The following is a 27592-nucleotide window of genomic DNA, read 5'->3' as shown; positions in this document are numbered from 1 at the left end:
CTTGGTGCAGCTGGCCGGGCTTCCCTTTTGTTCTTGGACTGTTTCTGACCTCGACGGTGGACCAGGAGCATTCTGGGACGGCATGAGAGAATTCCCAGGGTTACTTCTGGCTTCCTGGCTAGGGAGAGACCTGGCTCTGACGAGGCTCTGTGGGACCTTGATCTGCAGTCATGCACCACCTGATGACGTTTTGGTCAACAACAGACCACATATACAACAGCTATCCCATAAAATTATCATGGAGCTGAAAATTCTTATCCCTTAGTGATGTCTTAGCCATCATAACATCATAGCCCAAGGCATTACTAACCTCTTTGTGGGGATGCTGGTGTAAACAAACTACTGTGCTGCCAGCCCTATGTAAAAGTATAGCACATACAATTACAGCAGGAGGCCGTACCATCGAGGTTTGTGTAAGTGCACTCTGTGATGTTCACACAACGACGAAATGGCCTCACCACACAGTGCTCAGAACATGCCCTTGTCATTGAGCAACGCATGACTGTACTTTTATCTAAGGAAAGGGAGGCATGGCCTGAGTGTAAGACTCATGGCTTTATGCTTTAAGGCCCGATGGAGTTCTGACTGGAGGCCCCATGGAGTTCTGACTGGAGGCCCCAGAGCTGCCCAGTGTATATAATCTTGTCAAGGCCAGTGACTCTGATCAGCTCTCAGGGTTCCTTTCAGGCCGCGTCCCCCAGGAGATACAGGGAAGGCCTCTCCTTCTCGTCTCCATTGGTTGGAGGGCAGCACTTAGGGATAATAGGCAGCATCTAAACTGGAAACTGGCTGACCTTTTTGTTAGGGAGCCATGTGGCACACATTAGGTTGAAATGAGATATCAAATATGAATGTATTTTGAAGAGTCCAAACCACAGTTATTGCTGTGTGGCTGCTAGTTTTGGTGGTCAGTATTAATAAAACAACCCCTTATGCCGTGGAAGAGAGAAAGATACCTCACAAACCACACTCTAGTTTATTTGTGGGGTACTCCAGTCATCCTGTGAGGCCTCTGGTGCTTAAAATAGGATTGCTGACAACTGGAGTGGGTCTGAGTTCATTACCACTACAGCTGAGCCGTTGCAGCTGTATGTCAGCGGACCTGGGTTTAGCTGACTCATCCTGGTTGTCAGAAGAGCCGGGATGCTGAGGCTTGCTGGGGAGAACAATCCTGATAGTTCTGCAGTATTGTTTTTCTGACTCACGTAGATTGAAAGGATTGTAGGATTAGGCAGCGAAAAATGGAGACTTTTTCCTGAAGAGCTTGAGCAGGAGTTTGAAGGGTATTGAAAAAAGGACAGAGGAAACTGGGGGTGGGGTCTTAGCCCTGTGCTTTATGGGAAACAGGACATGGCAGTGAGGCTGTTTTGGGGTTGGGTAGTTTCCCCGAGCCAGCCATGGGATTGCACTGTGGACTCTGAACAGTTTGGTTGCTTTTTGAAGCGGCCTTGCGATGAGCAGATGAAAAGGAGGCACTGAGCATAGGATGTTCATGTGACTGCTGTTTTTAGTCTAAGGAGATGGCCAGACAAGGATGAAAGATAGGGCAAGACATTCAAAATGAGCTCAAGAGAACATTATTTATTGGTAGATGAACATCTAAATTCTAAATAGTGGTCTAAACTAAGAGAATTCTAGAGCTATAGGGAGGCTTAGTCATGTTCAGAAACTTGTAGCCCTAAGGTTTGTATTAAAAAGTATTCTTACTGCCCTGGCCAGGTGGCTCAGTTGGCTAGAACCTCATCCTGTACACCAAAAGGTTTTGGGTTCGATGCCTGGTCAGGACACATAGCTAGCTTGTGGGTTTGACAAGAGGCAACCAATTGATGTTTCTGTCTCTCTCTAAAAAATCAATTTAAAAAATTTCCTCGGGTGAGGTTTAAAAAATAATAATAAAATAAAAAACTGGTCTTTCTAAAACTCATATCCTGTTATTAAAGTTACAATAAAATGCATTTTGTATTTAATTATAACATAAAGACTTTTGAAATCTTCAATAAAGTTTTCTTTTGGGGAAATGATGTTATGCTTCCTGTCAAAATAAGTGACCCATATTGCATTTCTTAATTTTTTTCTTTGCCTAAGATTAGCACGTGGCCTAATCTTACCCCTATGAATAATGACTTTTAGTTGCATAACTAGGATGAAACTTTAGTTTCTATATAGAACGATAGTTAGGTATTTTATTCTATTAGGCATTTTTCTAGAAAAAATAGCCAAACTGATTTGGTAACATCTCTTTTGTGTAGTTTAGTCAGAAAACTCTCAATTCTTTGAACAGCAATCTATTATTCAAGTTTATTATACATGCTTAAAAAAACCCTAAAGGAAAGCCGTTTTGTATTGTCTCTCCAAAGTGCTTGTGGAACACAGCTTTCCGTTGTGAGCTGTGTGGTAACTAAGCCTTTCCAGCCACAGCATAGACTGGCCTGCAGATCGTTGGGTTTAGCCTACACAGTGATTTGAACATTTGAATTAGTTCCCAACATTTTAAAATCTTGAAGTTTCACATAAAAATCTAGCTACTCTTGACAAATGGGGAAGTCTGACAGCACATTTGCAAATTATAGCTACTTGCGGGAGCTGAGAAGTGCCTGCTTTCTTTAAAAGGAGTGATTTTTTAAAAAAACGAAAAGAAATTTTTTAAAGGGAGTGATTTATCCAGTGTGTCACTGACTTCCTACATTGCCTGGTGGCTTGACAAAGTTATGCTCCCTGCGAGGCCCTGCAGACACTGGTTTTGTGTAACCCCTGCTGTAAGGGCCTGGCGCACTGAAGAGCTGGTGGGTGGTGCGTCTTCCCAGAGTCCCCTTTATAAGCAAGTCTCTCCAGGAAGGAGAATTGGTTTTAGAATCAGCGTCAGCTCATTTATGAGAAACTTCACCATTTCTAGTGACATCCATATGTTTGTCCTCTGAATGTTGAGGCTTTTCCTGCCCAGAGTATAGCCTGCAATAGCCTATTTGACCACACACACACACACACACACACACACACACACACACACCCCTGATTGTGTTGCGGTGTTAAATGTATATTGAATTAGGACAGAATTCTAATTTTATCCATTCTCAAAACTAATTATTAAGGAAACGAAGGTTATGAAAAAGCTGTTCTCTCATTTATGTTTTACCCCTTTCTCCAAAATATTTGAGTCAGCTTATAAAGTATGGTATTTAAAAAGTAGCTGTAACCGGTTTGGCTCAGTGGATAGAGCGTAGGCCTGTGGACTGAAAGGTCCCAGGTTCGATTCCGGTCAAGGGCATGTACCTTGGTTGCGGGCACATCTCCAGTAGGGAGATGTGCAGGAGGCAGCTGATCGATGTTTCTCTCTCATTGATGTTTCTAACTCTCTATCCCTCTCCCTTCCTCTCTGTAAAAAATCAATAAAATATATTAAAAAAATAAATAAATAAAAAGTAGAGAAACATGGGGGTGGAAAATATATTAAAGGACCAGAAAACATATTCAAAGAGTAAGTCCAAAAGGAAAAAAACATGGCTATCAGGCCCTGAGAGTAAGCCCTGGTGATGGAGAATGCATTGCCTGGTGTGAGAGTGGACTTGTAGTTCAGAGATACCAAAGTGCGAACGGAACGTCTGGGTGCAAACAGGACCACACGTTTCCCTTTTGCTTGGTGTGCAGAGAGCTGAAGCTGGCCTATGCGGACATCGCTCTGACTTTGCAGCAGCGTGAGCTCCGAGAAGCTGCTTTCTCCTGTCAGCTGGGGGATGTGGGTTTTATGAATAGGGTTAATTATTCCTGTCTCCTGAGACCTCTTCCTGTATTTTTACCTAAGCTATAATGCCAAGAATAGGGTAGTGGAATGGGTCGTGTGTGATGTAATGAGGTGAGGGTGGGAGGAGGCGGGCAGGCACGAAGCTCTCAGCAAGAAGGTGTGAGGCCTGCACAGTTCTTTGGAGCAGCACTAACCTAGAGCTGGTACAGAAGACTGCGTTTTCTGTAATCGGATTCAGTGAAGCCAGAACAGTATGGGTACTGCACAGGAATTGTTTTCATTTGTGAAGCAAAGCGATTGAGGATCAAACTCAGTTATTGTAAAGTGATTGGAATGACAGGTCCTGAAGCTGCCTTAACTACTTTATTAGGGATAAGACTAAACGAAGAGACGGCTCTGTGTAGAAAAAGATGCATCCTACTTTTTTGTTGTTGTTGGTGATATTAGAATTCTTGTTATTACAGTGTCTGGAAATTGAGTTTTTAATTGAAAATTAATAATGGGCGCTCATGAAGGCATTTTGGGGCTTTTTTAAAATGTATTTTTTAACTCCCTCCCCTCCCCCCCCCCCCCCCATGTGATGTAGGTGGAGCAAGGCCTGTTTACAGAATTGCACACAGGTCCAAGTTTTCAGGAAAAAAATGGAGACTTTATGGCTTCTGGCTAACTAGTGAAGGGAGCAGGATCATAAAAGGCAAAAAGTTAGGTGGGGGTGAATTTTGTAGCAATAATAAGGAATGTGTAAACTGTTTCTGAGCAGTGCCAGTTTTAGAGTTGACATTCAAAGTGTTTTGAAAGTGTAATTGGCAGATTTTACTACCTTTCAAATGGGAGTACTCCTAGATACAAGCCAAGCCACATCAGACATTTTCTTAGGCCTTTCCTTGCATTAACGGTTGACAGTCTAGCATCGGCGGGAAATGGAGAATTCTGTCAATGCCAAGGAAACGAAAATTCAGCTGTTTTGTTTCCTGTCCTAATCCGTGAGAAGGAAGGAGAGGTATGTTCCTTAAGGACACACCGTTTTCTCTGCTTCTACACCTGGCCACCTCCTGGAACACACGTGACTGGTCCTTTTTCAGGCAGTGCCGAAACTCACCTTTCAGTACGGGAGGGTTTTTTTTTTTTTTTTTTAAGCTTTTCTTTGATAATTCAGTTATGGATGGAAAGGAATATATTTTAAGGTTCAGATTCTGATGAAATACCTTATTTTTTATCATTTGATAAAACAGTACAAACAATGGACAGGAAGTTGGTTTCCCAGTCAAGAGACATAACAAATAGAACTATGTCATGAAGATTCCTTTTTCTACTCTTTGAGAATTTTCTTCAGTTTCTAGGCTTGCCTTTATTTACCCGGACTTGTTTAGAAAAGTCAGATAAATCCGAAGTAGGTAACTTCACTATTTGATATTACTGGTAATTCTGTGCTAACTTGATGAGTGTTAATCCATGTGAAATCATATTGCTGAAAGATCTGTGTTTTAATTTTAGGGGGTGATGAGAATTTAAAAGCCAGACATACAGATAAGTTTTAGAAAAATATTTCTAATGTTTCCATTCCCTTCCTTCAGATGAGCTCTTACAAAGCTAAGTGCTGTACTACGACAGTTGATAAATAGTCTGTCTTTTGCTAATATGGATCTGATCCAAAACCCAGAATCTCTCTCTAAAAGACTGCTTTTTTTAAAAGCCACAGATGGTTTTTGAAGGTTTCATGGTATATGTCTCCAGTGTTGAGTATAGTACCTACAAGTAGATTTCCCAAGAGTTCTATCGAAAGGCACTTAATGCAGATTACATTAAATAATAACTGGATTTTGTTTGGGTTGTGTATGTTGTAAAATGCACAAATCAGTGGGTTTGTCTTTAGTCACCTTATTCTCATTTGGGGTTGATGGAAATGAAGTAAGGACCAAGTAAACAACTTTTTTTCAGGTGCAAATTCGACCATGGAACCTAAGTGACAGTGACTTTGTAATGGATGGTTCTCAGCCTTTGGACCCCAGAAAAACTATCTTTGTTGGGGGAGTTCCACGACCCCTTCGAGCTGGTGAGTGGAAATAGTAACACCGCAACAACAAAATCCAACAACAACAAAATTCCCAATGCATTTAGTCTTCAATATTTTCTAGGTTTCCGGTCAATTATACACAGTCTCCAAAAAAAAAGAATGCTCTCCTGTCAGTTTCGCTGAGCTGATGCTTTCAAAATTGAATGTTTCCTCCCAAAATGTTCTATTTCCTGATGGTGCAAGAGTGAATTTCATTAAAATGTTATTTTGAAAGGATGAATTCTATTTAGTGCTTTCCTATTCAACCACATAGTTTAAAAATAGTAACAATACATTTGGCAGTGTGCGTTCTTATGCCAGTTAGCATTGTAATGTATGACAGAAAGAGAAGTTACCCATATGCCCCCAGCAGCCGTGTGCCCTCAGTGACAGTCAAACCACGGCTGGAAATTGTGCCACTGAGTGTCAGACTGAACTCTTTCCAAGTGAAACAGGTTCCTATTTTTTTTCTTACACAGCTTGAAAAATGAATTATGTACGCAGGCATCTTTATGATGACTTTTCATAAAGCTTCCCTATTTTATTTTTTGTTATTTCCCGATGAGGAAATCATTGTTCCTGCTGGGATTGGGTCGTCATAATTGACTGGGGCAGTGGAAGGGATGCTGAGCTGATGACATCAATATATAAATCCAAATACAAGTCCCATCAGTTGTGGATCAGTGCTATTGCCAATGGAATATAACAAAATTACTTGCAGGAACTAAGTTTTTTAAAGTGTTTAAAATAATTGAGTTTGTGTTTTTAAAGGAAGATGAAAAGATAGGTTACTGTTGCCACCGTAGCTGTGAAAGCACATTATCTCTGTGTGATTTGTAAGCCGGCAGACTTGATCCTACCTAAAACATAAAAGAGAAAGCAGAGATCAATAAACCAAATTGTGAGAACAATTATGAAATGTAAAATGTGCCTACAGCTATCTGGCTCTATGACTTTGATGAGTTCTTAATTCCGAACATCCCTCAACATTTTAAATATATTTATTTAAATCTCTATTTCAATCTAGTTCTAAGTGATAACTTTGGGCCTGCATAAAAATATATGCATTATTCTATTTTGAAGGATTGTAAAACATCTTCATTGTGACTGTGGAGTTTGCAATTTTGTGGTATTTCAGAAAGTCAATACCTTTGGGTCTTACTTTCATTTTCCTGGAAATTATGTGAAAGAACGAAAGCAAAGCAGCAGAGCTGCCCCACCCCTTCCATGACCTGCTGTCAGAGAAGAAAGTCCAGGGAGGGCCGCTCCTCCGAGCAGCACTAGGCGCTGGTAGATGTAGCCCGTTGTGTCTGAGCTGCGTCTGCTTTAGAAAAGGACATGTAGGTGGGGGCCTTGTGGAATATTCCTGACTTTTTCCAACTAGTGTTAGATTTAGGAGTGGAGTGAGAGAAAAATCCCTTTTGCTGTCTTTTAACAGTGTAAATGGACATTCATTGCTAGTATTCTAGCTGTTCTTTTTTGCACCTAACTGCGAGCACAAATTTGTTTTAATATTCTAGCCCCTCTCTTTTTTTCCTAGATGGGAATCTGAAAAAAAAAATTCTGAAAGAAAAAGCCCCACAGTTATAAAAATAACAGAACCGGCTTTAGCTTCTAATGTCTATTTTTAAGTCACTGACACAATAGCTTATAAATTAAATTTCCTTTTTTATTATTCACCCTTTACTCTCTCTGTTTTAATGATTTGAAGGGATAGGCAAGGGCTTCTATATGGTTTTCCCTTTATAAATCCATTTTCACACTTCTCTAAGATCACACTGACACCACAGGGCAGGAACTCCAAGGTGCTAGATTATATTCTTTCTTTAACATCCCGTGTCTGCAAGATGTTGCAAGTTCTAGGATTAGGCAAGAATTATATTTCATTTTCTCATCAGAAGTGGGATTTTGTGTTCCCCACCTAGATGCTATCCTCTTTGTAAGTCTCTTAAGTTATTTTTTTTTAAGCTAAGCTAAAATTTTTGTCTTTCAGTTTTATTTTTGCAATTATGTGGCTAGTAACCCACAGTCACTGTGTCTGATGGAAGTGTCCATCCATGCCAGCACCTCCCATAACTGTAGCTGACTAAGTTATGGTTTCTAGATGGCTAAGTCATCTTTGTTGGCATCTTAGAATGTTCCTATCTATCCAAGACTTCCAGATTGGATGCCGTGCAATCTGAACGAAAAGAGCTAACGTCTGCAGCTTTTGCCCATGTGCAGAGAATTGGGCTTCCTTGGAACACACTGAACTTCATGGGCTGGTGTGTGCCTTGAATAGAAGGCTGTGTTTAAAGGAATTCACTTGACTTCACTAGACCATCTTCAACTGGACAGTGTTCTTGTTCAAGTGCAGTTCACTTGAACAATAACATTTATTGAGCATCCACTGTGTTAGCAACACTGAGCAAGCGCAGGTCATGCCAAACCGAGTGGACGTCTCGCTGTCCCGTTAGACAGGCCATCATCTGCAGAGCCGCCGATTTCAGGACAGAAGGCGAGACATGCGTTCATAGAATGCTAAGTAACTCAATGAAGTGGATGCTAAATTACGCTCTTTAACATAATGTTTCTCAAATTTGGTTTTTAAATCCTTCGGGCCATTTTTTATTATTTCCAGAGGGCATTGTGGTTATGGAATTTTGAACAGTCTCATACCTGTTTCAGGTACTATATGCAGGGTGATCCTGGACCAGAGATGGGTGACAGTACTCAGCAGGTGAAGTTTTAGGTGTCCAGACTGATTTTCACCTCATCCTGGGCCAAAAATGGTCCTTTAACATGGAATAGAGACTGAAATGTTATCACTCAAGAATTATTCCTTTGGATCTTGTGAGGCTATTTATCTTTGATATTTCCCCTAAGACAAGATCATTGTCACTAATAAATTACTATAAATATAGTCCTTACCCCACCAGGCAGAAACACACAAACGCTTCTAAAGAAACAAGGCAACCTGTTTTAAGCAGTATTAGCCTGAGTTTAGCTTGCTCTTTCTGGTCATTTAACAAGCCTTCCATTTTATAAATTCAAGTTGGGAGGAGAGGGGGAGTGAAAAAAATCACAGGCCCAGATAAATGAAAATGGGAAAATATCAGTGGAAAAATCTAGATGAGTTTACCCAAAGCTAGATTGCCTGTTGGTTTCTTTAGGTCAAATAATACACGTTCCTACTGTCTCCTTTCCCTCCCTCAGTCTGCGGCAAGCCAAGGACAGCTTGCCTGAAGTCTCCTGGTGTTTCCCAGCTCCTGTTCCCCTTCCACTCCCCACCTCTTCTCACCCCCAGGCCAGGGAAGGCGATAGGCAGACTCACCATGCCACCATGTGGCTAAAATGCAGATTCTTCTTCAGAGTGAGCACAGGGAAAGGGGTAGGTAGCCTGTCTGGTTCTCCACCTGGAAGTACACAGCGTATTTTCACTCTTCGTTCCCGTAATGTAAGCAGTAGGTCTTCCTGAGTCTCCTTCAGTACAGAAATGGCCCTGTTTTGCATATCCCTAGGGCCTTAGGGCCTCTCTAGAATGTATCTCTTTGCTCTGAGAGGAAATAAGTGCCAGGCTTGGGGATTATGAGGCTACCAGGAAAGAGTAGGGAATGAGGTATCTGGCCCCTGTACGCTCCTCCACTTTGTAAATATGAATATTCTCTGACTCCACCGTCTTGGCTTAATGTCTAATTTGAATATCGCCTTGGTGATCAAGCTTTGGGACCCAGCCCCTTCTAACTTCGATCAGGCTTGAAAAGCCCTCCGTGTCCTCTGATAAGAGGCATGTGAGCTGTTCTTCGCCTTCATGACTTCCTCATGACAGTTCACCAGACCAGGTCCTGCTAAGAGCTCGATCTTCAGAGATTCCATCTGAGTCCTTGGAGCCAACCTGACCATTTGCTCATCCTTAGGCCTTTCCTAACTATGGCTTTGACCATTCTCTCCTGTCTAATATTCTGTGATGAATCCTAAAATTTCCTTCTCTGCCTTTTCCCCCCTCTGACTGTTGTGAGCATGAATTTTCTGTAGAGGGAAGAAAAAAAAACTGAGGTAGATAGTCAGTGATATGTGGCATACATCTAGAGGACCTACAGCCTGAATTTTTTCCAAGAGCACTTATTTCAGACATTCTGTGCGGGCATTCTGATAGTTCACTTGCAGCAGGAGTCACATTCTGATTTGTGACTCAGGAAAGAGGAGTAACGGTAGCTTTTGTTGTTGTTCTAGAAGTGGTGGCAGGCAGAAACCATCTTATGTCATGCTTCTCAGTAGTAGGAGCTATTTCTTTTACTGAGTCCCAGGTTCAGTACGAGTTGTCCCAGATAAACTCCAGATTTGGCATACAGACTTGATGGACTGCATTGCCCTGAGGGTTAAGGATTTTCTAATGTTAGTATGCGTTTGTGTTCTCTCTCCCCCACAGCCGATGTCAAACTTTGCCATCTCATGGGCAGGTTGAGTAACGTTAGCATAAAGCCAAAGTAAGACTGGGAAGAATTGGTGCTTATGGAGCAGAAACCAAGCCAAGCCAAGATTTATGAGTAGAGGCCAAAACCACCCCGGGACCAAACTGGACATTCGAGCCCCACTCCGTGCTCAGCGGTGTGCTCAGAGCGCTCATGGATGTTTAATCCTCGTGATAACCCTGTGAAGTTGTAAGTGGTAGAATTCATTGTAGAGATGAGGAAGCAGGGTTCAGAGGGAGTGATCGGCCAAGGCCACTATAAGCAAAAAAGCCAAAACTCAAACTCGGATCTCCAGACAACAAGTTTGGGGCTCTTTGCACAGAAATGAGCTTCTTTATCAAGTTGAGGTCTGAAATGTTGTCTCTGTAACAATAGTAACAGTTACCTTGGTACCAGCTCAGTTTATTCAAGTTAAACACTATCTCTCTGGCTTTGTTGGTGGTTCATATCATTTGTTTGAAAATATTTTTAATTTCCCAACATCTGATGCTTGTGAGCACATTTCCCCATTTAAGATGCGTGAACTGCCTTGTGAACCAACTTGGCAATTGTAAACCTAGAAAGTCCACCTTCAAGTTGGATCTTCCTTTCATTCTGAAGTCCAGACCCCCCCCCCCCCCCCCGAGGTGCCTTCTGCCTCTTTCCCACCTGCTTCGTTCTTATGTCCAGAGAGAAGAAATGTGGCTTCTAGATTCACAATTTAAAACCTGGAAAGATGAATGTGTTGATATTCCCCCTTGGGAAGCCTCATTCCTGCTCCTCCACATTTGGTTCTCATAGTATCTGAGACTTAAACATTGCCTGATGGCTGGCTTTCAGATCCAACTAAGTGATAGGAACAGGACCCTGGGGTCAGATGAGGGAGTCATCCTGATTTCCTCTCTGGTGAATTAAAACCCCTTTCAGAGCTCTGTGAAGAATCAGGAGCAAATCCAAGGAACTGTGATTGGGGTTCAGATTGAACTTCAGAGGCCTAGTGACCACTGAAGGACTTCAGGGGGTTGCGCTGTGCTACATACAGCTGCAGTATTCTTGTTTCCCTCTCTGGTGGTGGCACAGTGAAGGTCATCACAAGAGCCAGTGTGTGAGCTAGCCCCATAGTGGTGTTGCTATTATAATGAAACAGGTATTTATGACGTGACTTGAGTGTTTTGGGAACACAGAGCTTATCCAAAGTGCAGAATGCCCTTGGCTAGAGCTACCAGACCTGCTAATTTCCTACCCCTGTGCTGACCAAACAGACCCTGTGAACACTGTCTCGATAGGAAAGAAAACATAAAAAGTAGTTTGGAGACTCCTGGCTTCTTCATGGACTCTGTCTATGCCTGCTGTCACCTCCATCTGTCTAAATCCCAGCCTTCACCTGTATTGCCTCACCTTCCTCAGGTTAAATGTAAAGAATGTGGTTCTGGGAGCCACACTGTCCTTGGCCTCTACAGAGGATGGTTGAGAATGAGGAGTCACTGTCACAGGCTTAGTAGGTGGTTTGCCCACACTCTCCAAGTAAGTTACACCTTCGATCAAAGGCGCACATTTCATGAGCAGAGTTGAGATCACACAACATCAATAGACCCATGCAGGTTTTAGTTGACTTCTGCCACATCCTTTCTGCCTTTCTTCTACTTCTCTCTCCTCCTCCCAAGTACTGGAGCCAGTAGCCCTCTTCCTGGTTCAGCTTGCCCCCATCAGAGGAAGGGAATTTATATGGGACTTCCCTACGTGGACTGATGATACTCACTGTAAAGAAGCCTGTAAAACCCAGGCTCTAAAAGTAGTTGTACATTCTGACATCTGTAGGTGAACTGGTACTTTCTTTATAAAATAATTATTTCAGGTTGAAAACTTAATAGGCCTTGAGGAAGGCTTGCTCTGCGTTTCTGTTAGTCATCTACTTAGTGGGTGAATTCAATTACATTCTCCCCCTAAAGCTGTATTTACCAAGTGGTTACTTTTCTCAGTAATGTCACTTTAAGTACTAGCAGAGTTACTTAAATGCCATATCTCTGTGGTGTTTGAGTGTAGCCCACAGGAAGTGTGCTATTAGTGAAGTCTTGCTAATTGAGTAAAGCACCAAACACAAACAACAGTTCTTTGACCATCTTTTACCTTTCTTCAGGGGTGTTCACCGTGTTAGATGTTTTGTCATTAAAAGAGAGATTCGGGTAGAAAGAGAGATGGAAAATCTTCATACTCTTTCCCCCCAAAGTTCTTTCTTTAGTCACGTTGGTTGCTTCTAGCTTCTCAACGAATTGCTCTTCCCTTAAGTGAGGCTTCACTGGCTCAAACGTCTGCAGACTTTTTGGTGGCCAAGAAAATGACTGAGTATAATCAGCTTATACGTGGAAATGATTTATTCATAATTTTCATAAAAGCATAGTGAGTGAGGGTTTCTGTTTCTTATCAAAAGTACCTAACTGCCAGCAACATAAGTCATGACCTAATCTTTGGCACGTGAAGATGATTTTCCAGCAGCTACATCTGCGAAGCAGTGGAAAGTGTCTGCTCGTGGAAGGAGCCTTCTCTGGCATCCGGGAGCCCCCCAGATTCCTTTGGAGACCACTATGCTATAGAAGCAGCTGTGGCTAAGTAACTCCCCGCGTCAGCTGGAGCTGCAGGCATACAGCCAGTGTACCTTCTTTCTAAATCAGACACTTTCTCGAGTGCTTCCGAAGGTGGAAGACAAGTGCCATTCTGTCCTTGCCAGCATTCTTCTCCTGGTCATCCACCAGCCTGAGGGGGTGTTTATTCCATTCCAGAGGAAGCCAGGTCTTTGGAAAATTTGTGCTTAATTTTTATTAAGCCCATTTGACCTTCAGGGAAATTCATGAATGACTACAATGAATGAATTCTGCCTTTAGTTTCTTCGTGTCTGTAACTGGAATAACATTAGTTAGGTAAGGAGGCCCTCAAGCCATCAGAGGTTGTTGGGGTGAAGAGTAAGGACTCACTAAACTCTGACATTCAGAGTGTGTGCACCATCATGATGGCATTTGAGTGTGATTCCTGGGTCCTGCCTCAAGACTGTAGTCAAGGTCTACTTAAGTGCTAATCAGCAGTGTTCCCTTGGCTGGTGTGACTCAGTCATTCTGATCATAATGGGATCATTGGGATGGCTTTCTGCCCTAAGCACATATTCTTGGACTTAGTGATTGCTAGCTTCTTTCCTCGCCTTCTGAAAATTACCTGTTGGTTGTAGGTCACTCTTACTATTAAAAATGGGCACTTAGAAAAATCATCAATATTAGGCACTCTAGAATGGGAAGAAATTTTGAAGTTAAGAAAAAAAGACAGGCCCATTTGGTGTGTCTCAGTGGTTGAGCGTCAACCTATGGACCAGGAGGTCATGGTTCGATTCCCGGTTAGGCCATATTCCCAGGTTGCAGGCTCGATCCCCAGTGTGGGGCATGCAGAGGCAGCCAATCAATGATTGTCTCTCATCATTGATGTTTCTGTGTCTCTCTTACTCTCCCTTCCTCTCTGAAATCAATAAAAATATTTTAAAAGAGAAAGAAAAAAGACAGCCTTTCTGTCATGGGGACATAGCTTTTCTTACCTGCCTCAGCAGCTTCATAGTACAGGAACCCGGTAGTACTTGGCTTTCCTTCTGCTTGTAAAATCCTGGTGGAGTTCTTGTACCTTCCGGCCCTTGTATCTGCTGCAGATTTCTTCCTCTGCCCCACCAGGCTGTGCTGCTTTTCTTCCCCCAAGATCCTGATTCCTGTGGGGCTCTGCTCTGTGATGGACGTTGCCCACCGGCGGTGGCCAGGTCATCATCTTTCCTCACTGTCTTTTCCTTTCCAAACACCATATGTCGGTGTTTGTAGGAAGTGGGTTCATGAGTCATTCCCCAGGGTTAGGGCGAAGTATTTTGGACTTAAACTATGTGAGTTGCCTGAAAGGAATGGTCGTACCTGGAGGAGGTGCCGTCCAGTATCAAGTAAACAATTACCTTCAGGCAATTTGAATCCAGGTAAGTAACTGCTACATTTCTCTCCATGGTACCTTTTTGGTGAGATCATTTTAGAATGTCACACCTTTGGAATGGATCACTTTCCAAATGTTTTCTGTATATATATCTTAAATATACAAATAGAAAGATATCTATAGGAGAAATGTGACAAGGACTGCAGACTAAACCTCTGGATTTTTAGCAGGTGCAGGATGGGTATGTTTTTACTGCCTTAGTAGCAGCTTAGTGTTCCTGGCACATTGTAAGTGCTCAATAAATGTTCATTGCTGCTGTTATCATTACTAGTATTACTAAGAATTTCCTGTGAGAGGTTAGTCTGGAGGTTTCTCAATTGGGATAAAATATACTCTAAAAGTCGTTTTTTTCAAGTGTAGAGTTTTACTTTAAGGCTGTAAGCATATTGCCTCTAGCTAAAATTATGACTTCATTCTTTCTACAGTTTAATCTTAACCATAGCAGTGTAACTTTAGTAATTGCTTTCAGTCTCAGAGGTCAGTAAGTAGGGCTGTCGCTTAATAACTTGTTAGGGCATCATGAAATGCTTTGCCTACCTAGGGCCCACTCCAGTAGACTAAGCAGTTAGAACAAGAGGATTACTGATAGATCATTCCTTTAATCCTGTTGCTGAAGTTCTGATTATGTAAATTCATTTGTGTGTGTGTGTGTGTGTGTGTGTGTGTGTGTGTGTGTGTGTAAATTCTTTTATTTTTTTATTTTCAAATAGCCTATGAGGATCTCCCCTACTTGAGGTTGTAAGACTGATGTGGACACACTTCACAATACTTCACATGGGTTTTCCTTTTCTTAGTTACACTGCATGATTCTTAAACAGTTCTTCCTGCTCCTCGTTAGGAGTTCCTTCTAAACATTTATACAGAATTGTGTTCATTTTCTTGCAGTTGAACTGGCAATGATCATGGACCGTTTGTATGGTGGTGTCTGCTATGCTGGCATTGATACGGACCCAGAGCTGAAGTACCCCAAAGGTGCTGGCCGCGTGGCGTTCTCCAATCAGCAGAGCTACATCGCAGCCATCAGCGCTCGCTTTGTGCAGCTCCAACACAATGACATTGACAAACGGGTAAGCAACTGCTCAGGGCGTACTTGCCACAGGAAAGAAATGAAGTTTGCTCTCTCTGCACCTGGGAGGAAAAGCACCTTGTGCTGCTAAGCGAGCAGCTCTCCCTTGCCTGGGGTCAGTCCACAAGCCCATCTAGGCTGCCTGAAACAGAGGCACCCTTGGTATTGAAGGTGTTAATGAAACCTCTGCCTCGCTCTCTCCAGGGCGATGTCACACTTATGAGAATAACCCTGCAGGATTTAGCTACCACGCCAGTGCTGTGCAAAAGATGATGCCAACAATGCATTCACGAAGGGTGAGAGCTGGTGACCTGTTTGACCCAGGTGGTGCTCTTACAACAAGCAAACTTGGACTAACATTTAATGCTGATACATAAAATGTTGATCTTGCCATTTCTCTTGAACCGAGTAGCTGCTGTCCCCTCCAGTGCCCCCTGCACCTCCCTGAGTTCTACAGCTCATACCATATACACACACGCATTACCTGCCTGGCCACCAGAGGCATTCAGATTTTCTCCTTCTGATCTAAAGAGGGGACCCGAGGTAGATTTGAGGAGCTGGTATGCTCAGTTGTTTTGTGGACAGGCATAGCTTTAACTCCCTTAAATCCCAGCTCTGTCATGCTTTGGAAGCTTGGGGGAATGGAAGGTGGTAGGTGTTACTCTGGGACCTGTGTTAATACAGTAAAAGAGCAGATAGGAGAAGAGCATCAAGAAGAGCATGTTCCTATGCAATTGTACGGTGCTTGTTAATGCTCCCAGCAAAGGATGTTCTTGGGGACACACTGAGCAGGCACCTGTCCTCAATGTTGGTTAATTTTGTGTAGCAGACTTAAGTTTCTTAGAGGGTGAAAATTTCAATTGGTGAGGGATTTTTAAATATTCAGCAAGATTATTTTTTCAGTCTTGTAAAAGCCAGTGCTTTTAAAAAAAATCAATTTGCTACATCACTGAGCTCCTTAAAAGTAAGTAGTGGTGGTGTGTTTTTTAATTAAGATGAATAAAATAACTCTATTTCAGATTTTTGAAACACCCCGATCCCACAGAGTCCAATACTTTTTTTAAAAAATATCTTTTATTGATTTTTTACAGAGAGGAAGGGAGGATAGAGAGTTAGAAACATCGATGAGCGAGAAACATCCATCAGCTGCCTCCTGCACACCTCCTACTGGGGATGTGCCCGCAACCAAGGTACATGCCCTTGACAGGAATCGAACCTGGGACCTTTCAGTCCGCAGGCCGACGCTCTATCCACTGAGCCAAACCGGTCAGGGCGAGTCCAATACTTTTAACACTTCGCTGCACCAGCCGCTGGTGACCCCAAGCAAGTTCCTGAATGCCAGGAGCCTCGGGTCCTCCTCTGTAGCGCCTCCTGGGGCGGGTCTGAGGTCTCACTGGGATCTGAGGATTGAACAGCCAGAGCTGTTGGGCAGTTAGGTAGATGTGTGACCGGCACTTGCTGGTTTACATACCCATCTTGCTACAAATGCACGTGATACTGATGTCATTAACATCCCGTGGCTTGAAGGCTGTTGGTTGCTCGGCTGAAGCTTCAGTGGAAAAGGCCCACGGGTTGGTGACGAGAGCACTAGGCCAGAGTCACATTGCTGGGCCCAGACTCTGTTGTCCCAGGAGCTGTGTGACTTTGGCAGGTCACTTAGACCCTGAGCGTCAGTGTGTAACGAGGGCAGTAGTAGCAGCCTCTTGTATCTTCCAAGATTGTTGAGGGTCCCAGCAGAGGTACTACCTGTCACACACTATCCGGATGTATAGGGAACCGTTGTTGTGGGCACAGAATGCCATCTGCATCCTCATGGAGTCAAAAGGGGGCCTGTCTGTTCCTTCCTTCAGTGCCTGGGGTGAGTTATCCAAGTGGGAGACTTGGAAATCCTTGAAAGTGGGAGTCCCCCCACCCCCCTTCATGCTCCTGCTCAGCCCTGAGCACTGTGGAAGCCGCTTTCTTTGCTTTGAGAGAGAAACGCTGCTTCCACCTCGAGTTGGGCTCCTGCTTCACTGTTCTGTGAACCTTACGCTTCCTCCCCCCGGTCTGTTATGCTATCCTCTTGTTGATTTCTTTTGGCTTTGAACACAGCCAACACTGCCTTATTTTATTGTCTCTGGCATTTTGAGCCTCTGCTAACTGTACCCTTCATAGATGCTTTTTCAAGTTCATTTCTAGTTTTTTGTTTTGTTTTTTAAATATATATATATATTTTATTGATTTCAGAGAGGAAGAGAGAGGTAGAAATATCAACGATGAGAGAGAATCATTAATTGGCTGCCTCCTGCATGATCAGGGATCAAGCCTGCAACTCGGGCATGTGCCCTGACTAGGAATCGAACCATGACCTCCTGGTTCATAGGTCGACACTCAATCACTGAGCCACACCGGCCAGGCTCAAGTTCATTCCTAGTTTTATTGTTATTTACCTTTCTCCTAAAGCTTGCATTTGAGCTTGGCAGAGAGCTCCCAATATACACAGGGTGGGGCAAAATAGGTTTACAGTTGTCATGCAAATAGCACAATAATTAATAAACAATAATACAAGAATAGACTCTGTTTGCTGTACTCACAACTGTAAACCCACGTTGTCCGCCCTGTACAAGCACATTAGTATTCCTCAGATGGTGGCCTTTTCCTTTCTTGGGGGCTCTCTTCGGGATTGTCTGCAGAGAATTCCTTCTTTCCTGCATAACCCACCAGGTTTTTGGCAATGGTCTCGTCACTAAGGTTTTGGAACTTGCTGTCCTCAAAGGCGGGGCAGATGTTCACCTGTGTCCACAATCCCTTTTTCATGCTGTTGCAAATCCCAAGAGGCTGCAGTCTATTTTCTCCTTCCTTGGATATAACATCCTAGAGTTGCCTTTTTAACCAGGACTGTGGCTCTTTTAAATAACATCAATTTTTATTACCTTTCTGGTCAGAGGGGCCTCCTTTGCTGTCTGCATCATTATAAGTGCAGAATCAGTGGCATCAGTGAATTTTTTTAGCTGTCGATGGAATGATAAGGGCCACTTGCTTCCTGCTTGCAGCCCTCACCCCTCACTGTTTGCCTCTCATGGAGAGTTGGAGTGGCAGCCCACAGACTAGTGTGCCCGAGACCCTGAGAGCTTGGGGACGGTGCGAGGTGGGTGCTCTCAGCTTGTACCTTCCTGGGTAAACGGGGGAGGGACATGAAGAAAAATTTGGTATGTTCCCTTTACCTCTTTTGTATCAACCAAGTTTTTTCAAAAAGACATATTTTTGGAGAGTTTGTATGGTTATGCATTTATTATTACTATAATTGCTGCTCTTTAGCTCAGCCTTTTTAAAATGAATTTCAGAGAGACAGGAAGAGGGAGAAATAAAAACATCAATGATGAGAGAGTATCATTGAACAGCTGCCTCCTGCACACCTCCCCCCAGGGATTGAGCCCACAACCCAGGCATGTGCCCTGACCAGGAATCGAATGGTGACCTCCTGGTTTATAGGTTGACACTCAAACACTGAGCCATGCCGGCTGAGCTGGCTAAGCTTTTAGATAGAGTGGTTTATGGGGAAAATACAATCTTTATAGGTTTGATTTCTTCTCACCGTCTTAGAGACTTTGGGGCTTGCTTGTGAGTAGGAAATATGTCGATATGCAACATGTATAGGAGCCGTTGACCCTGAAGCTTTAGTGCTTTCATCTCTGCTGTCATTTCTCTCCATTACGTCATCTTTAAAGAGGGGGTGGTGCTTTTCTTTTTATATGTTGTCTTGGTAACAGCTCTATGGAGATATGTAATTCACATACCATACAAATCACCAATGTAAAGTGTATGGTTTAACACACAGTTCCACCACACAGGCGGTTTTAGGACATAGGAAGAGGTATTTTCGTGTTCAGCCTTCAAGTCTGCAATAAGAGGATCAATTAGACAGTAACCCCTGTGGAAGGGGGCACAGCATTTGTCCTGTATAATTTCACTAAGCTCGTTACAGGGAGGGGACCCTACTTATTTAAACAGTACTCTTCCAAGTTCCTGGAACAAGGTTGCCCAGGCTATTAGGGCAAACTTCTGAATCCTGCAATAGCTGTGATTAGGGTCCCCGAGAATGTGTGACTTGTTAGAGTGGGCTGACCAATGTGCACATCAGCAGACTCTTTGCCATGGTGTGCCTGGAAATGGAAGCACTGGCAGGTGGAGGGGCTGGTGCTGATGGTCCCTTACAAAGCTGCCATGATCTGGACTCTGCCACCTGTGCCCAAAGGCCTTGGGTGGCACTCAGGAAATGTGCGGAAGAAGTTAGGGTGATAAATGGGAAGAGAGCAAGGACTGGAAACAACCATGGGAGTTTCTCGAGGCTGGTGGAGTGAGGCACTCTCACCGATCCCCGGGACGCCTGCAGCAGCTTTCTCATCGTCTCCCCGGTTCATCCTTAGCCCATCCCCCTTCATCCTGTGCATGAAAACCAGAATGACCTTGTGAAGTCATGTGTGCATCATGTCTTCCCTCCTTTACACCTTTGGATTATGTTCTACTGCCCTTAGGACAAAGCTCAGAGTTCTCACCTACCATGGCCTACACGACCCTGCGTGGACTACACCCTTCGCCTGCCTTAGCTTGCTCTTCCTTGGCGGGAGCCAGTCACAGCTGGCCTTTTTCTCTCTTTCTCAGGATTTATATACATGCTGTTTCCTCGGCCTGTCCAATAGCCACTTTTCCTTACGGTCTCAGCTGCCCTGTAATATTTTTAGTGGAGCTTATTTCTTCCCCATAGATCATTGTCATAATACCAGCTGCCATTCCTCTGTGGCATTAAAGCACCTCTGTGATGAAGCACTGCCTAAATGTCTTGTTAGACCATACAACCCTTGAGGCCGATGGCTGTATGTCTTTCATGTTAGTTGCTGATACTTAATACTTGGTACAGTGTGGGTACACGTTATTATTGATTTGCAGATGAATGAGTGAGTTTCTGAATGAAGGCTGACTGAGAGGTGGCTCGGGGAAGGCCCTTACAGACCAGCGTTTGGCATGTCCCGCCATCCACCAGAGGGACTTTGCACAGCATGCCTTTCCTACTTCATTATGAACACTTCCTTGAGTAATAAAGAAATCTAGGCTTTGCTGTTCAAACCATCAGAAAGTGTTCTTTGATACTAACCTTCAAGCTGGACTGAACCTTGGGCATGACCAGATGCAACCCCCTTTATTTTGCAACAGAGGAAACTTTAGGAGAGCTTTAGAGACTCTGAAGGCGCCTGTCCATTAAGGGCAGAGCGGCCTCTGCTCTCGGGACTCCCCTCCTGAATTTTCCTGCTTATCCAGGGTCTGATGTTGGTTCAGACCCACTTACTCCATGAAGTGCTTTTCCCACAGACCTGGGTTAGGAACCCGCAAGTCCGATCACAGGTCCCGCAGTGGTTTTACATATGTCTCAATAGTTCACATACTTTTAGGTAACCTGTTCTGCACAGAGCAGGGCACAGCTAGAGTTTATCAGGATCTTCTAGTATGTCTGTAGGTTATTTTGAACATTAGCAAAAGGAATTCGAAATTTTCCTGTGCTTTTTTTATAGTTGCTTTGCCTTTGTTTTTTACTTTTATGCTATCTACATGTAACACCTTTTTTCAAGTCAGTATGAGCCAATGCAGCTCCAAATTAACATCTTGAAATAAATCCTTTAAGGGTTACATTAAGCATATCTTATGGCGAGTATGCACCAGTTATCAGCCAATTGGTGATAGTCCCTGTGTTGACGATATCAAGGTTGTGTAGCACCCACTATGGTGGCTCTCAGTGTTTTCTTCTGCCTTAGCACACGTGAGGCATGTGATATACTTTCATGGGAAGAGAGGTTCCCTAGAACACTAATAGGGGGGTATCTATGGGGTATGAGCATAAATACCTAACGGGGGTTATACCCCACACCCACTCCGATCCTCACCATTCAGAGAACCATGGCTGTAGTGAAAAAGTGTCCTGGCTTGGGACTTGGGAGCTGTGAGCTACACTCCTCACTCTTCTCCCAGTCATGGTGTGATGTTGGGCAAGTTTCTTAACCTCTTAGAGGCTTAATTTTATTGTCTCATAGTAGTAAGAATTAGCCTACCAATTTATCGCTTATTGCACAGGTAAACAATGATAGATGAACCACTTCAGAAAGTTATTAGGCTGTATGGGTGTTGATGTGTATTATTGTAGAGCCTGGCCTATCTAAATTGTGCTGTTGCCCAATCATATGACCATGGCTAATTGTTGATGCTTTTTTTTTTTCCCCTTTGAAAATGCCTACTCAGTTCCACTAAGAATCCTTAATACAAGAGTAAGCAGTTGAATTTGACACTAGAAAAAACAAGAAATGAACATAGGTGCCAGTCTACCAACCTGCTGCTTAGATGTTAGTCAAGACACACATGTGGAGTCTTTTAAGCTCCTTCTATAGAGGTAAACACCTGGGTGCATTTTCCATTTAAAGAATTGAAGGTGGTTTCTTTAGTTTAGAAAGAGGTGTTTTTACCAGTATCTTTTCTATGATAATGAACAGATTTTGAACTTGAAATTCAGTAGAAGGTTAGGATTACATTTTGCTTATATTCCTTTGAACGGTGTTTCTGTGAAAAATGGAACAGTTTAAAGTATTTAAATGCAATAAGGGCAAAAGAGGGCCCTTGTACTCATTCTGTCCACTTTTGTGGTATTTTTAGAAGTGGCTCCAAAGGAACGCCTAGGATGTGAGAGCTCTGCTAAAACCAGTTTTCCTTATAACTCCAGTCTAGGCCACTTACGTAGGACAGATTTGTGTAGTGTGAAGAATGGGATCATATGAACATGAGTCATCTTCCTACATGGCCATTTTTCTACCCCCTTGTCTATTCTGAGAACATTTGTAAGGGTAGAGTCAATTGAATCTTCCCCAGTCTAACAAAAACATACACTTTAACTTGTATGAAAAATTTTCTTTATAAAAATCTGAGAGGTCCCCACTACGCACACACACACACACACACACACACACACACACACAACTATTGTTTAATACCAGTTGGTCATGTTGTCTCCTGGAAATGTGTAAATCAGATGTTTATTACTTGATCTGCCAACTCAGCCCAGAGAGACCTTTTTTTTTTTTTTACTAGTCGAAAGATACTAGACCACAACCAGCCAATCTGGGGGTTAGTCTTGACTATACCGCTTATAAAATAGCTTGAAGGAAGGAGGTGTGTACGGGGTAAAGCACTCTGTCAGTGTGCAGTGGCGCTGATAAAAGTAAATTCCATGAAATCACAAATGCCTAATATTCGAGCTCTTCTGGAAGAAGCTTATTAGTTTAATTGGCATTTTTCATAATAAAAGGAGTTAAATATTTCAGGCAAGATAGGGGGAAAGTGGATTGATTGAGTTTTTGAAATAGGAGAAAGAGCTCTGAGTAGGCAGGGTTCCATCCCTAAAATTAGTTCCCCTAAAGCACCATTTCTTAAGTCGCTCTTCATAAAGCATGAGTCCCTTGGGATTTTAATATCTGTTTTGCTGAGAAGCCTTTTTCTGAGTCAAATGAGTTTGGAAATGCTTTCTTGAAAGAACATAACGAGGCTGCTTTATTCTAGGACTTCTTAGAATCTTTTATATGCTAATCTTCATGGTGAAGATCCAAGGAGACACGGTGCAGTCTTTCACAGATTCTTTTGAAATGCACCATCTCTCGGGAATAATGTTCCAAGGGGCCCAGTTGAGAAAATACTGTTTTCAGCTTCTTTTCTTTGTTTCATGCTCAAATTCAGAAGTTTCATGCACAGTTGATCCCCACCCTTCTCCAGTCCCTGTTTACCAAGTACGCCACACCCACCATTGAGGTGAAAAACCTCAATGAACTTTGAGGTGAAAAACCCCTTGAACTCTATCCTCTCAACAGATGTTTAAGTGTGCAGCACACTATTAACTATAAACACAATGTTGTGCATCCCTGGGATTTATACCCTTTGGCCAGCAGTTCCCCACTTCCCCTGCCCCAGACCCTGGCAACTGCCAGTCTGCTTTTTGCTTTTGGTGATCCACTGGTCTAGATGCCTCCTATGAACAGAACCATGCAGGTGTCCTCCTGTGACTGGCTTCTGCACTTAGCAGAATGTCCTTAAGGTTGTTCATCCATGCTGTCACATGTGACAGAATGTCCTCCTTTTCAAGGCTGAGTAATATTCCACGGTGTGTATAGACCATGTGCTTTACCCATTTGTCTGTCACGGACATTCGGTCGCTTCCACACCCTGACTGTTGTGAGCAGTGCTGCTGTGAGCATGATAGTGCAAATACCACTCCGAGATCTTGATTTCCATTCCTTTGTATAAATGCCCAGAGCTGGGCGTGCTGGGCACATGTTTTCTATCCGCAAAGGGCTAGGGTGGGGCGGGGAAACAGCAGCTGTGCATTCATGGTAGCGGTGGGCATGGGCGGTGTGGTTGATATTCCCTGTGGTACTTATCATTTCTTGTATTTTGATTACTTGACATTAGCTGTTGTATCTTTCTAACATATCAGTCTCTATATGAAAGAGAAAATAGGTTGAAAATCAGTATACCATTGACAAATAATGTTTTCATGGCTCTGTTTTAGCTTAATTCAGAGGACCAGAGAGACTGATTGTCAGTTAGCTAAGGTGGGGCTTTCTGATACATGTGACAGCTAAGCTATAACATACTCTTTAGAAGAATTCGTTTTTATTGATTTCTTTATTTTAAACATATATTTTTATTGATTTTAGAGAGGAAGGGAGAGGGAGATAGAAGCATCAATAATGAGAGAGAATCACTGACTGGTTGCCTCCTGCACCCTCCCCCTCCCCACTGGGGATTGAGCCTGCAACCTGGGCATGTTCCCTGATAGGGAATCGAACCGTGACCTCCTGGTTCATAGGTTGACACTCAACCACTGAGCCACACCAGCTGGGCGTAATCTATTTTTTATTTAATAAGATGTTCTCCATTGCACCTTTCTTTGCAAGTACTTCACACATTTGATCTTTTTTTCTCTCTTCCTCTAGACCTGAATTTTAGCTAAAAACTATCAGAGTCTTTGTATTTTTAGCCTGTGTGGAGATTAATATGACCCAGTAACCATACTGACAGAAGCGTGGATCATACCACACTGTCCCTGGCCACAGCTGGAATACATAAGATAACTCAATAGCAAAAGGAGTTAAGGTTTTGATGACCTGTTCCCAGACAATGTCTGCTCCTGGTCTCAGTGGGGGCCCCATGACCCAGCCTTTATTTAGCTGCTGTTACTGGCCCCTGCCTTGGTCTGGCTTGAAAGCTTCCCAGCTGTAGCTATGGCTGTGTTGGATTGGATCCTTTAAGAAGAAGTGAGTTCAGGTATTGTCGGAACTAATCCTACCTGAGCTTATTTTGAAGCACTGGGCGTCTCAGAGCTTTTGACTATAAATAGTTTTTTAAATGGAGTTCGGGTCATCTAAAGAAAGCGAGAGAGATATTCCTCTTCTCTACATGGCATAGAAACTTTTTGTCCTGTCTCAACTTCCTCGTCTTGACCTCTGACCTCTCCTATCCTGTTCTCTCTTTTTATGTCTTCTGTCTTGGAATTGTGGTTTTCTTTTTATAAAATTGCCCTAGCCAGCTTGGCTCAGTGGATAGAGTGTCAGCCTGCGTATTGAAGGGTCCCAGGTTTGATTCCAGCCAAGGGCACATGCCTAGATTGCAGGCTTGATCCCCAGGGGAGTGCAGGAGGCAGCCAATCAATGATTCTCTCTCATTGTTGATGTTTCTATCTCTCTCCTTCTCCCTTCCTCTTTGAAATCAATAAATAAATATATTTTAAATAAAATTAAATAAAATAAAAATTTATTTACTTTATTAAATTTATTGGGGTGATTGGTTAATACAGCGGCTCTCAACCTGTGGGTCGAGACCCCTGTGGCGGTCGAACGACCCTTTCACAGGGGTCGCCTAAGACCATCCTGCATATCAGATATTTACATTACGATTCATAACAGTAGCAACATTACAGTTATGAAGTAGCAACGAAAATAATTTTATGGTTGGGTCACAACATGAGGAACTGCATTTAAAGGGCCAGAAGGTTGAGAACCACTGCGGCCTAGCCCCTTCCCTCTGGCAACCACCACACTGCTGTATGTATCCATGAGTTTGTTTTACATCCCACAAATGAGTGAAATCATATGGTTCTTAGGTGTTTCTGACTGGCTTATTTCACTTAGCATTGCTGGGGTCCAGCCCCAGCAGGTCCAGGGGTCCCCAAAGGTGTGGACGGAGTCGGCGAAGAAGGAATGACACGGAGACAGCGTTCAGTTGATCAGCAGCCTAGCCAGGATCTCTAGCCAAGTTCTGGTTTGGATCTCCAGCCAAGTTCTGGTGCCAGGTTCTAGTCAGGTTCTCTTGCCATGTTCTATCCAGGCTCTGTTGCCAGGTTCTGTCTCTAGGTTCTCCAGCCAGATTCTGTAGCCATGTTCTCTAGGTAGGTTCTCCAGCCAGGTTCGGTCGCCAGGTTCCATGTCCAGGTTCTTTCGCTAGGTTCTCCAGATTCTGTAGCCAGGTTCTGTCCAGGTTCTCTTGCCATGTTCTCTTGCTAGGTTCTCCAGCCAGGTTCTGTAGCCAGGTTCTGTCCAGGTTCTCTTGCCATGTTCTCTCGCTAGGTTCTCCAGCCAGGTTCTCCAGATTCTCCAGCCAGATTTGGTCGCCAGGTTCTGTCTCCTATTGTCTTGTTACATCTGTATTTATACCAGTTGATTTTAATCCTGTCAATTTCTATTCCAAAGGTTAGGGCATTTCTTATCTCCATTCCAGGGAGTAAAGATTATGTAGCTTAATCGTGATTGTTTGTAGTTAAAGTGATTAACTACCCGCCTGGCACTTAGTTAAGGGATTTTATTCCCTCCCTAACTTCAGGGAAAAATCCCTACCTGGGGAAACAACTTTTCTCAGAGAGGTGACCTTGGTTAAAACACATAGCACCAAGAAGGGGAGCAAACATATTAAGAACAGTATGCCATATATGCCGGTCCCTTGAGACATGCTGTGCAGATGTTTCTTCCCTGCAGCAACTTTGTCAAGCAGCAAGGATGGACTGGCTTCCGGCATAGCATAACGTTCTCAAGGTCCAGAATTGTGGTTATTTTTAATATGAAAGCACTTTAGAGTGATTAAATGTTCTTTACTGCCCATATTTGACTATAGAGGCTGTTTATAAGATAACTAATGGGAAAAAGTCCATCACCCCCTTTTACATCATTATCTCAGCAGGGTATTCATGTTCTTTAACCTCAGAAGTCGGGGCTGTCAGTCAACTAGCAATTTCTTGTGGGGTGCCTGTTCTTAGTTGAAAGAGCTGGTCCACATCTCTCATAGGGACAGGGAAACTGAGGCCTGAGGTTGTGATGTAGCCAGGTAAGGGGTACAGTCAGGGCGCTCTGCCCTTCTGTGCTCTGGTGGAGTGAGGGGGGTGCCATGGCAGTTATGCATTTCACAATTTTTTTTTGTTTTGTTTTGAATATATTTTTATTGATTTCAGAGAGGAAGGGAGAGGAGAGAGAGAGAGACAGAAACATCAATAATGAGGGAGAATCAGAATCACCAATCGGCTGCCTCCTGCACGCCCCACACTGGGGATCGAGCCTGCAACCTGGGCATGTGCCTTGACCAGGAATTGAACTGCAACCTCCTGGTTCATAAGTTGAGGCTCAGCCACTGAGCCACGCTGGCTGGGCTGCATTTCACAGGTTTTGTTTGTTTGTTTGTTTTTTGATTCTTTATTGTTTAAAGTATTACATCTCTCTCCTTTTTCCTCTCTTGACCTCTCCCCGGCCACCCCCACCCCCCCCCCCCCCAGCACATGCCCTCACCCCCCTAGTGTCTGTGTCCATTGGTTATGCTTATATACCTGCATACAAGTCCTTTGGTTGATCTTTTACCATCCCCCCTCCCCCCAAACCTCCCTCCCCTGCCTTCCCTCTGAGGTTTGAGGGTCTGTGGGATGCTTCTCTGTCTCTGGAACAGTTCACAGTTACTAATGATTGTTCTACCCTTTGTTCTCCACATGACACACTGTTCTGCTACTAGAAATTGGTTTGGGGCTGATTTACACCCTCATCTCCAGCCCCACTTCCACGGAGGGAAACCAGGCTAAGGGTGGATGTATGGATTGTGCAGGATACTGTCACCCGGCATGGAAAAAGTTGTTCTTAAGGCCACACAGACACTCCCAGATCCCCTGTGCTCTGTAAACGTATGGCAGCGGCATCAGCATGAGGACACACAAGCACATTCTGAACCGTGGGAAAAGCAGTTATTTTTAAATCTTT

General features: G+C 43.4%; 1 protein-coding gene across 14 annotated transcripts in view; it reads left to right on the top strand.

Annotated features, from left to right (window-relative positions):
- CPEB3 (cytoplasmic polyadenylation element binding protein 3) overlaps positions 1-27592 on the top strand; it is a 181822-nt gene that overhangs the window by 142137 nt on the left and 12093 nt on the right. For 13 of the 14 annotated variants that reach the window (XM_059662840.1, XM_059662839.1, XM_059662838.1 and 10 more), the window contains 2 exons: positions 5678-5792; positions 15113-15294. In XM_059662840.1, coding sequence (XP_059518823.1) covers positions 5678-5792; positions 15113-15294 — 297 coding nt within the window. Of the gene's footprint in view, positions 1-5677; positions 5793-15112; positions 15295-27592 lie in introns of those variants that run through there. The other variant, XM_059662848.1, reaches the window with a different exon arrangement.

Source organism: Myotis daubentonii, chromosome 13 (assembly GCF_963259705.1).
Source record: "Myotis daubentonii chromosome 13, mMyoDau2.1, whole genome shotgun sequence".
Classification (NCBI taxonomy): domain Eukaryota; kingdom Metazoa; phylum Chordata; class Mammalia; order Chiroptera; family Vespertilionidae; genus Myotis; species Myotis daubentonii.
The sequence above is the reverse complement of the archived record's forward strand: the minus strand, read 5'-3'. Positions and strand labels throughout refer to the sequence as shown.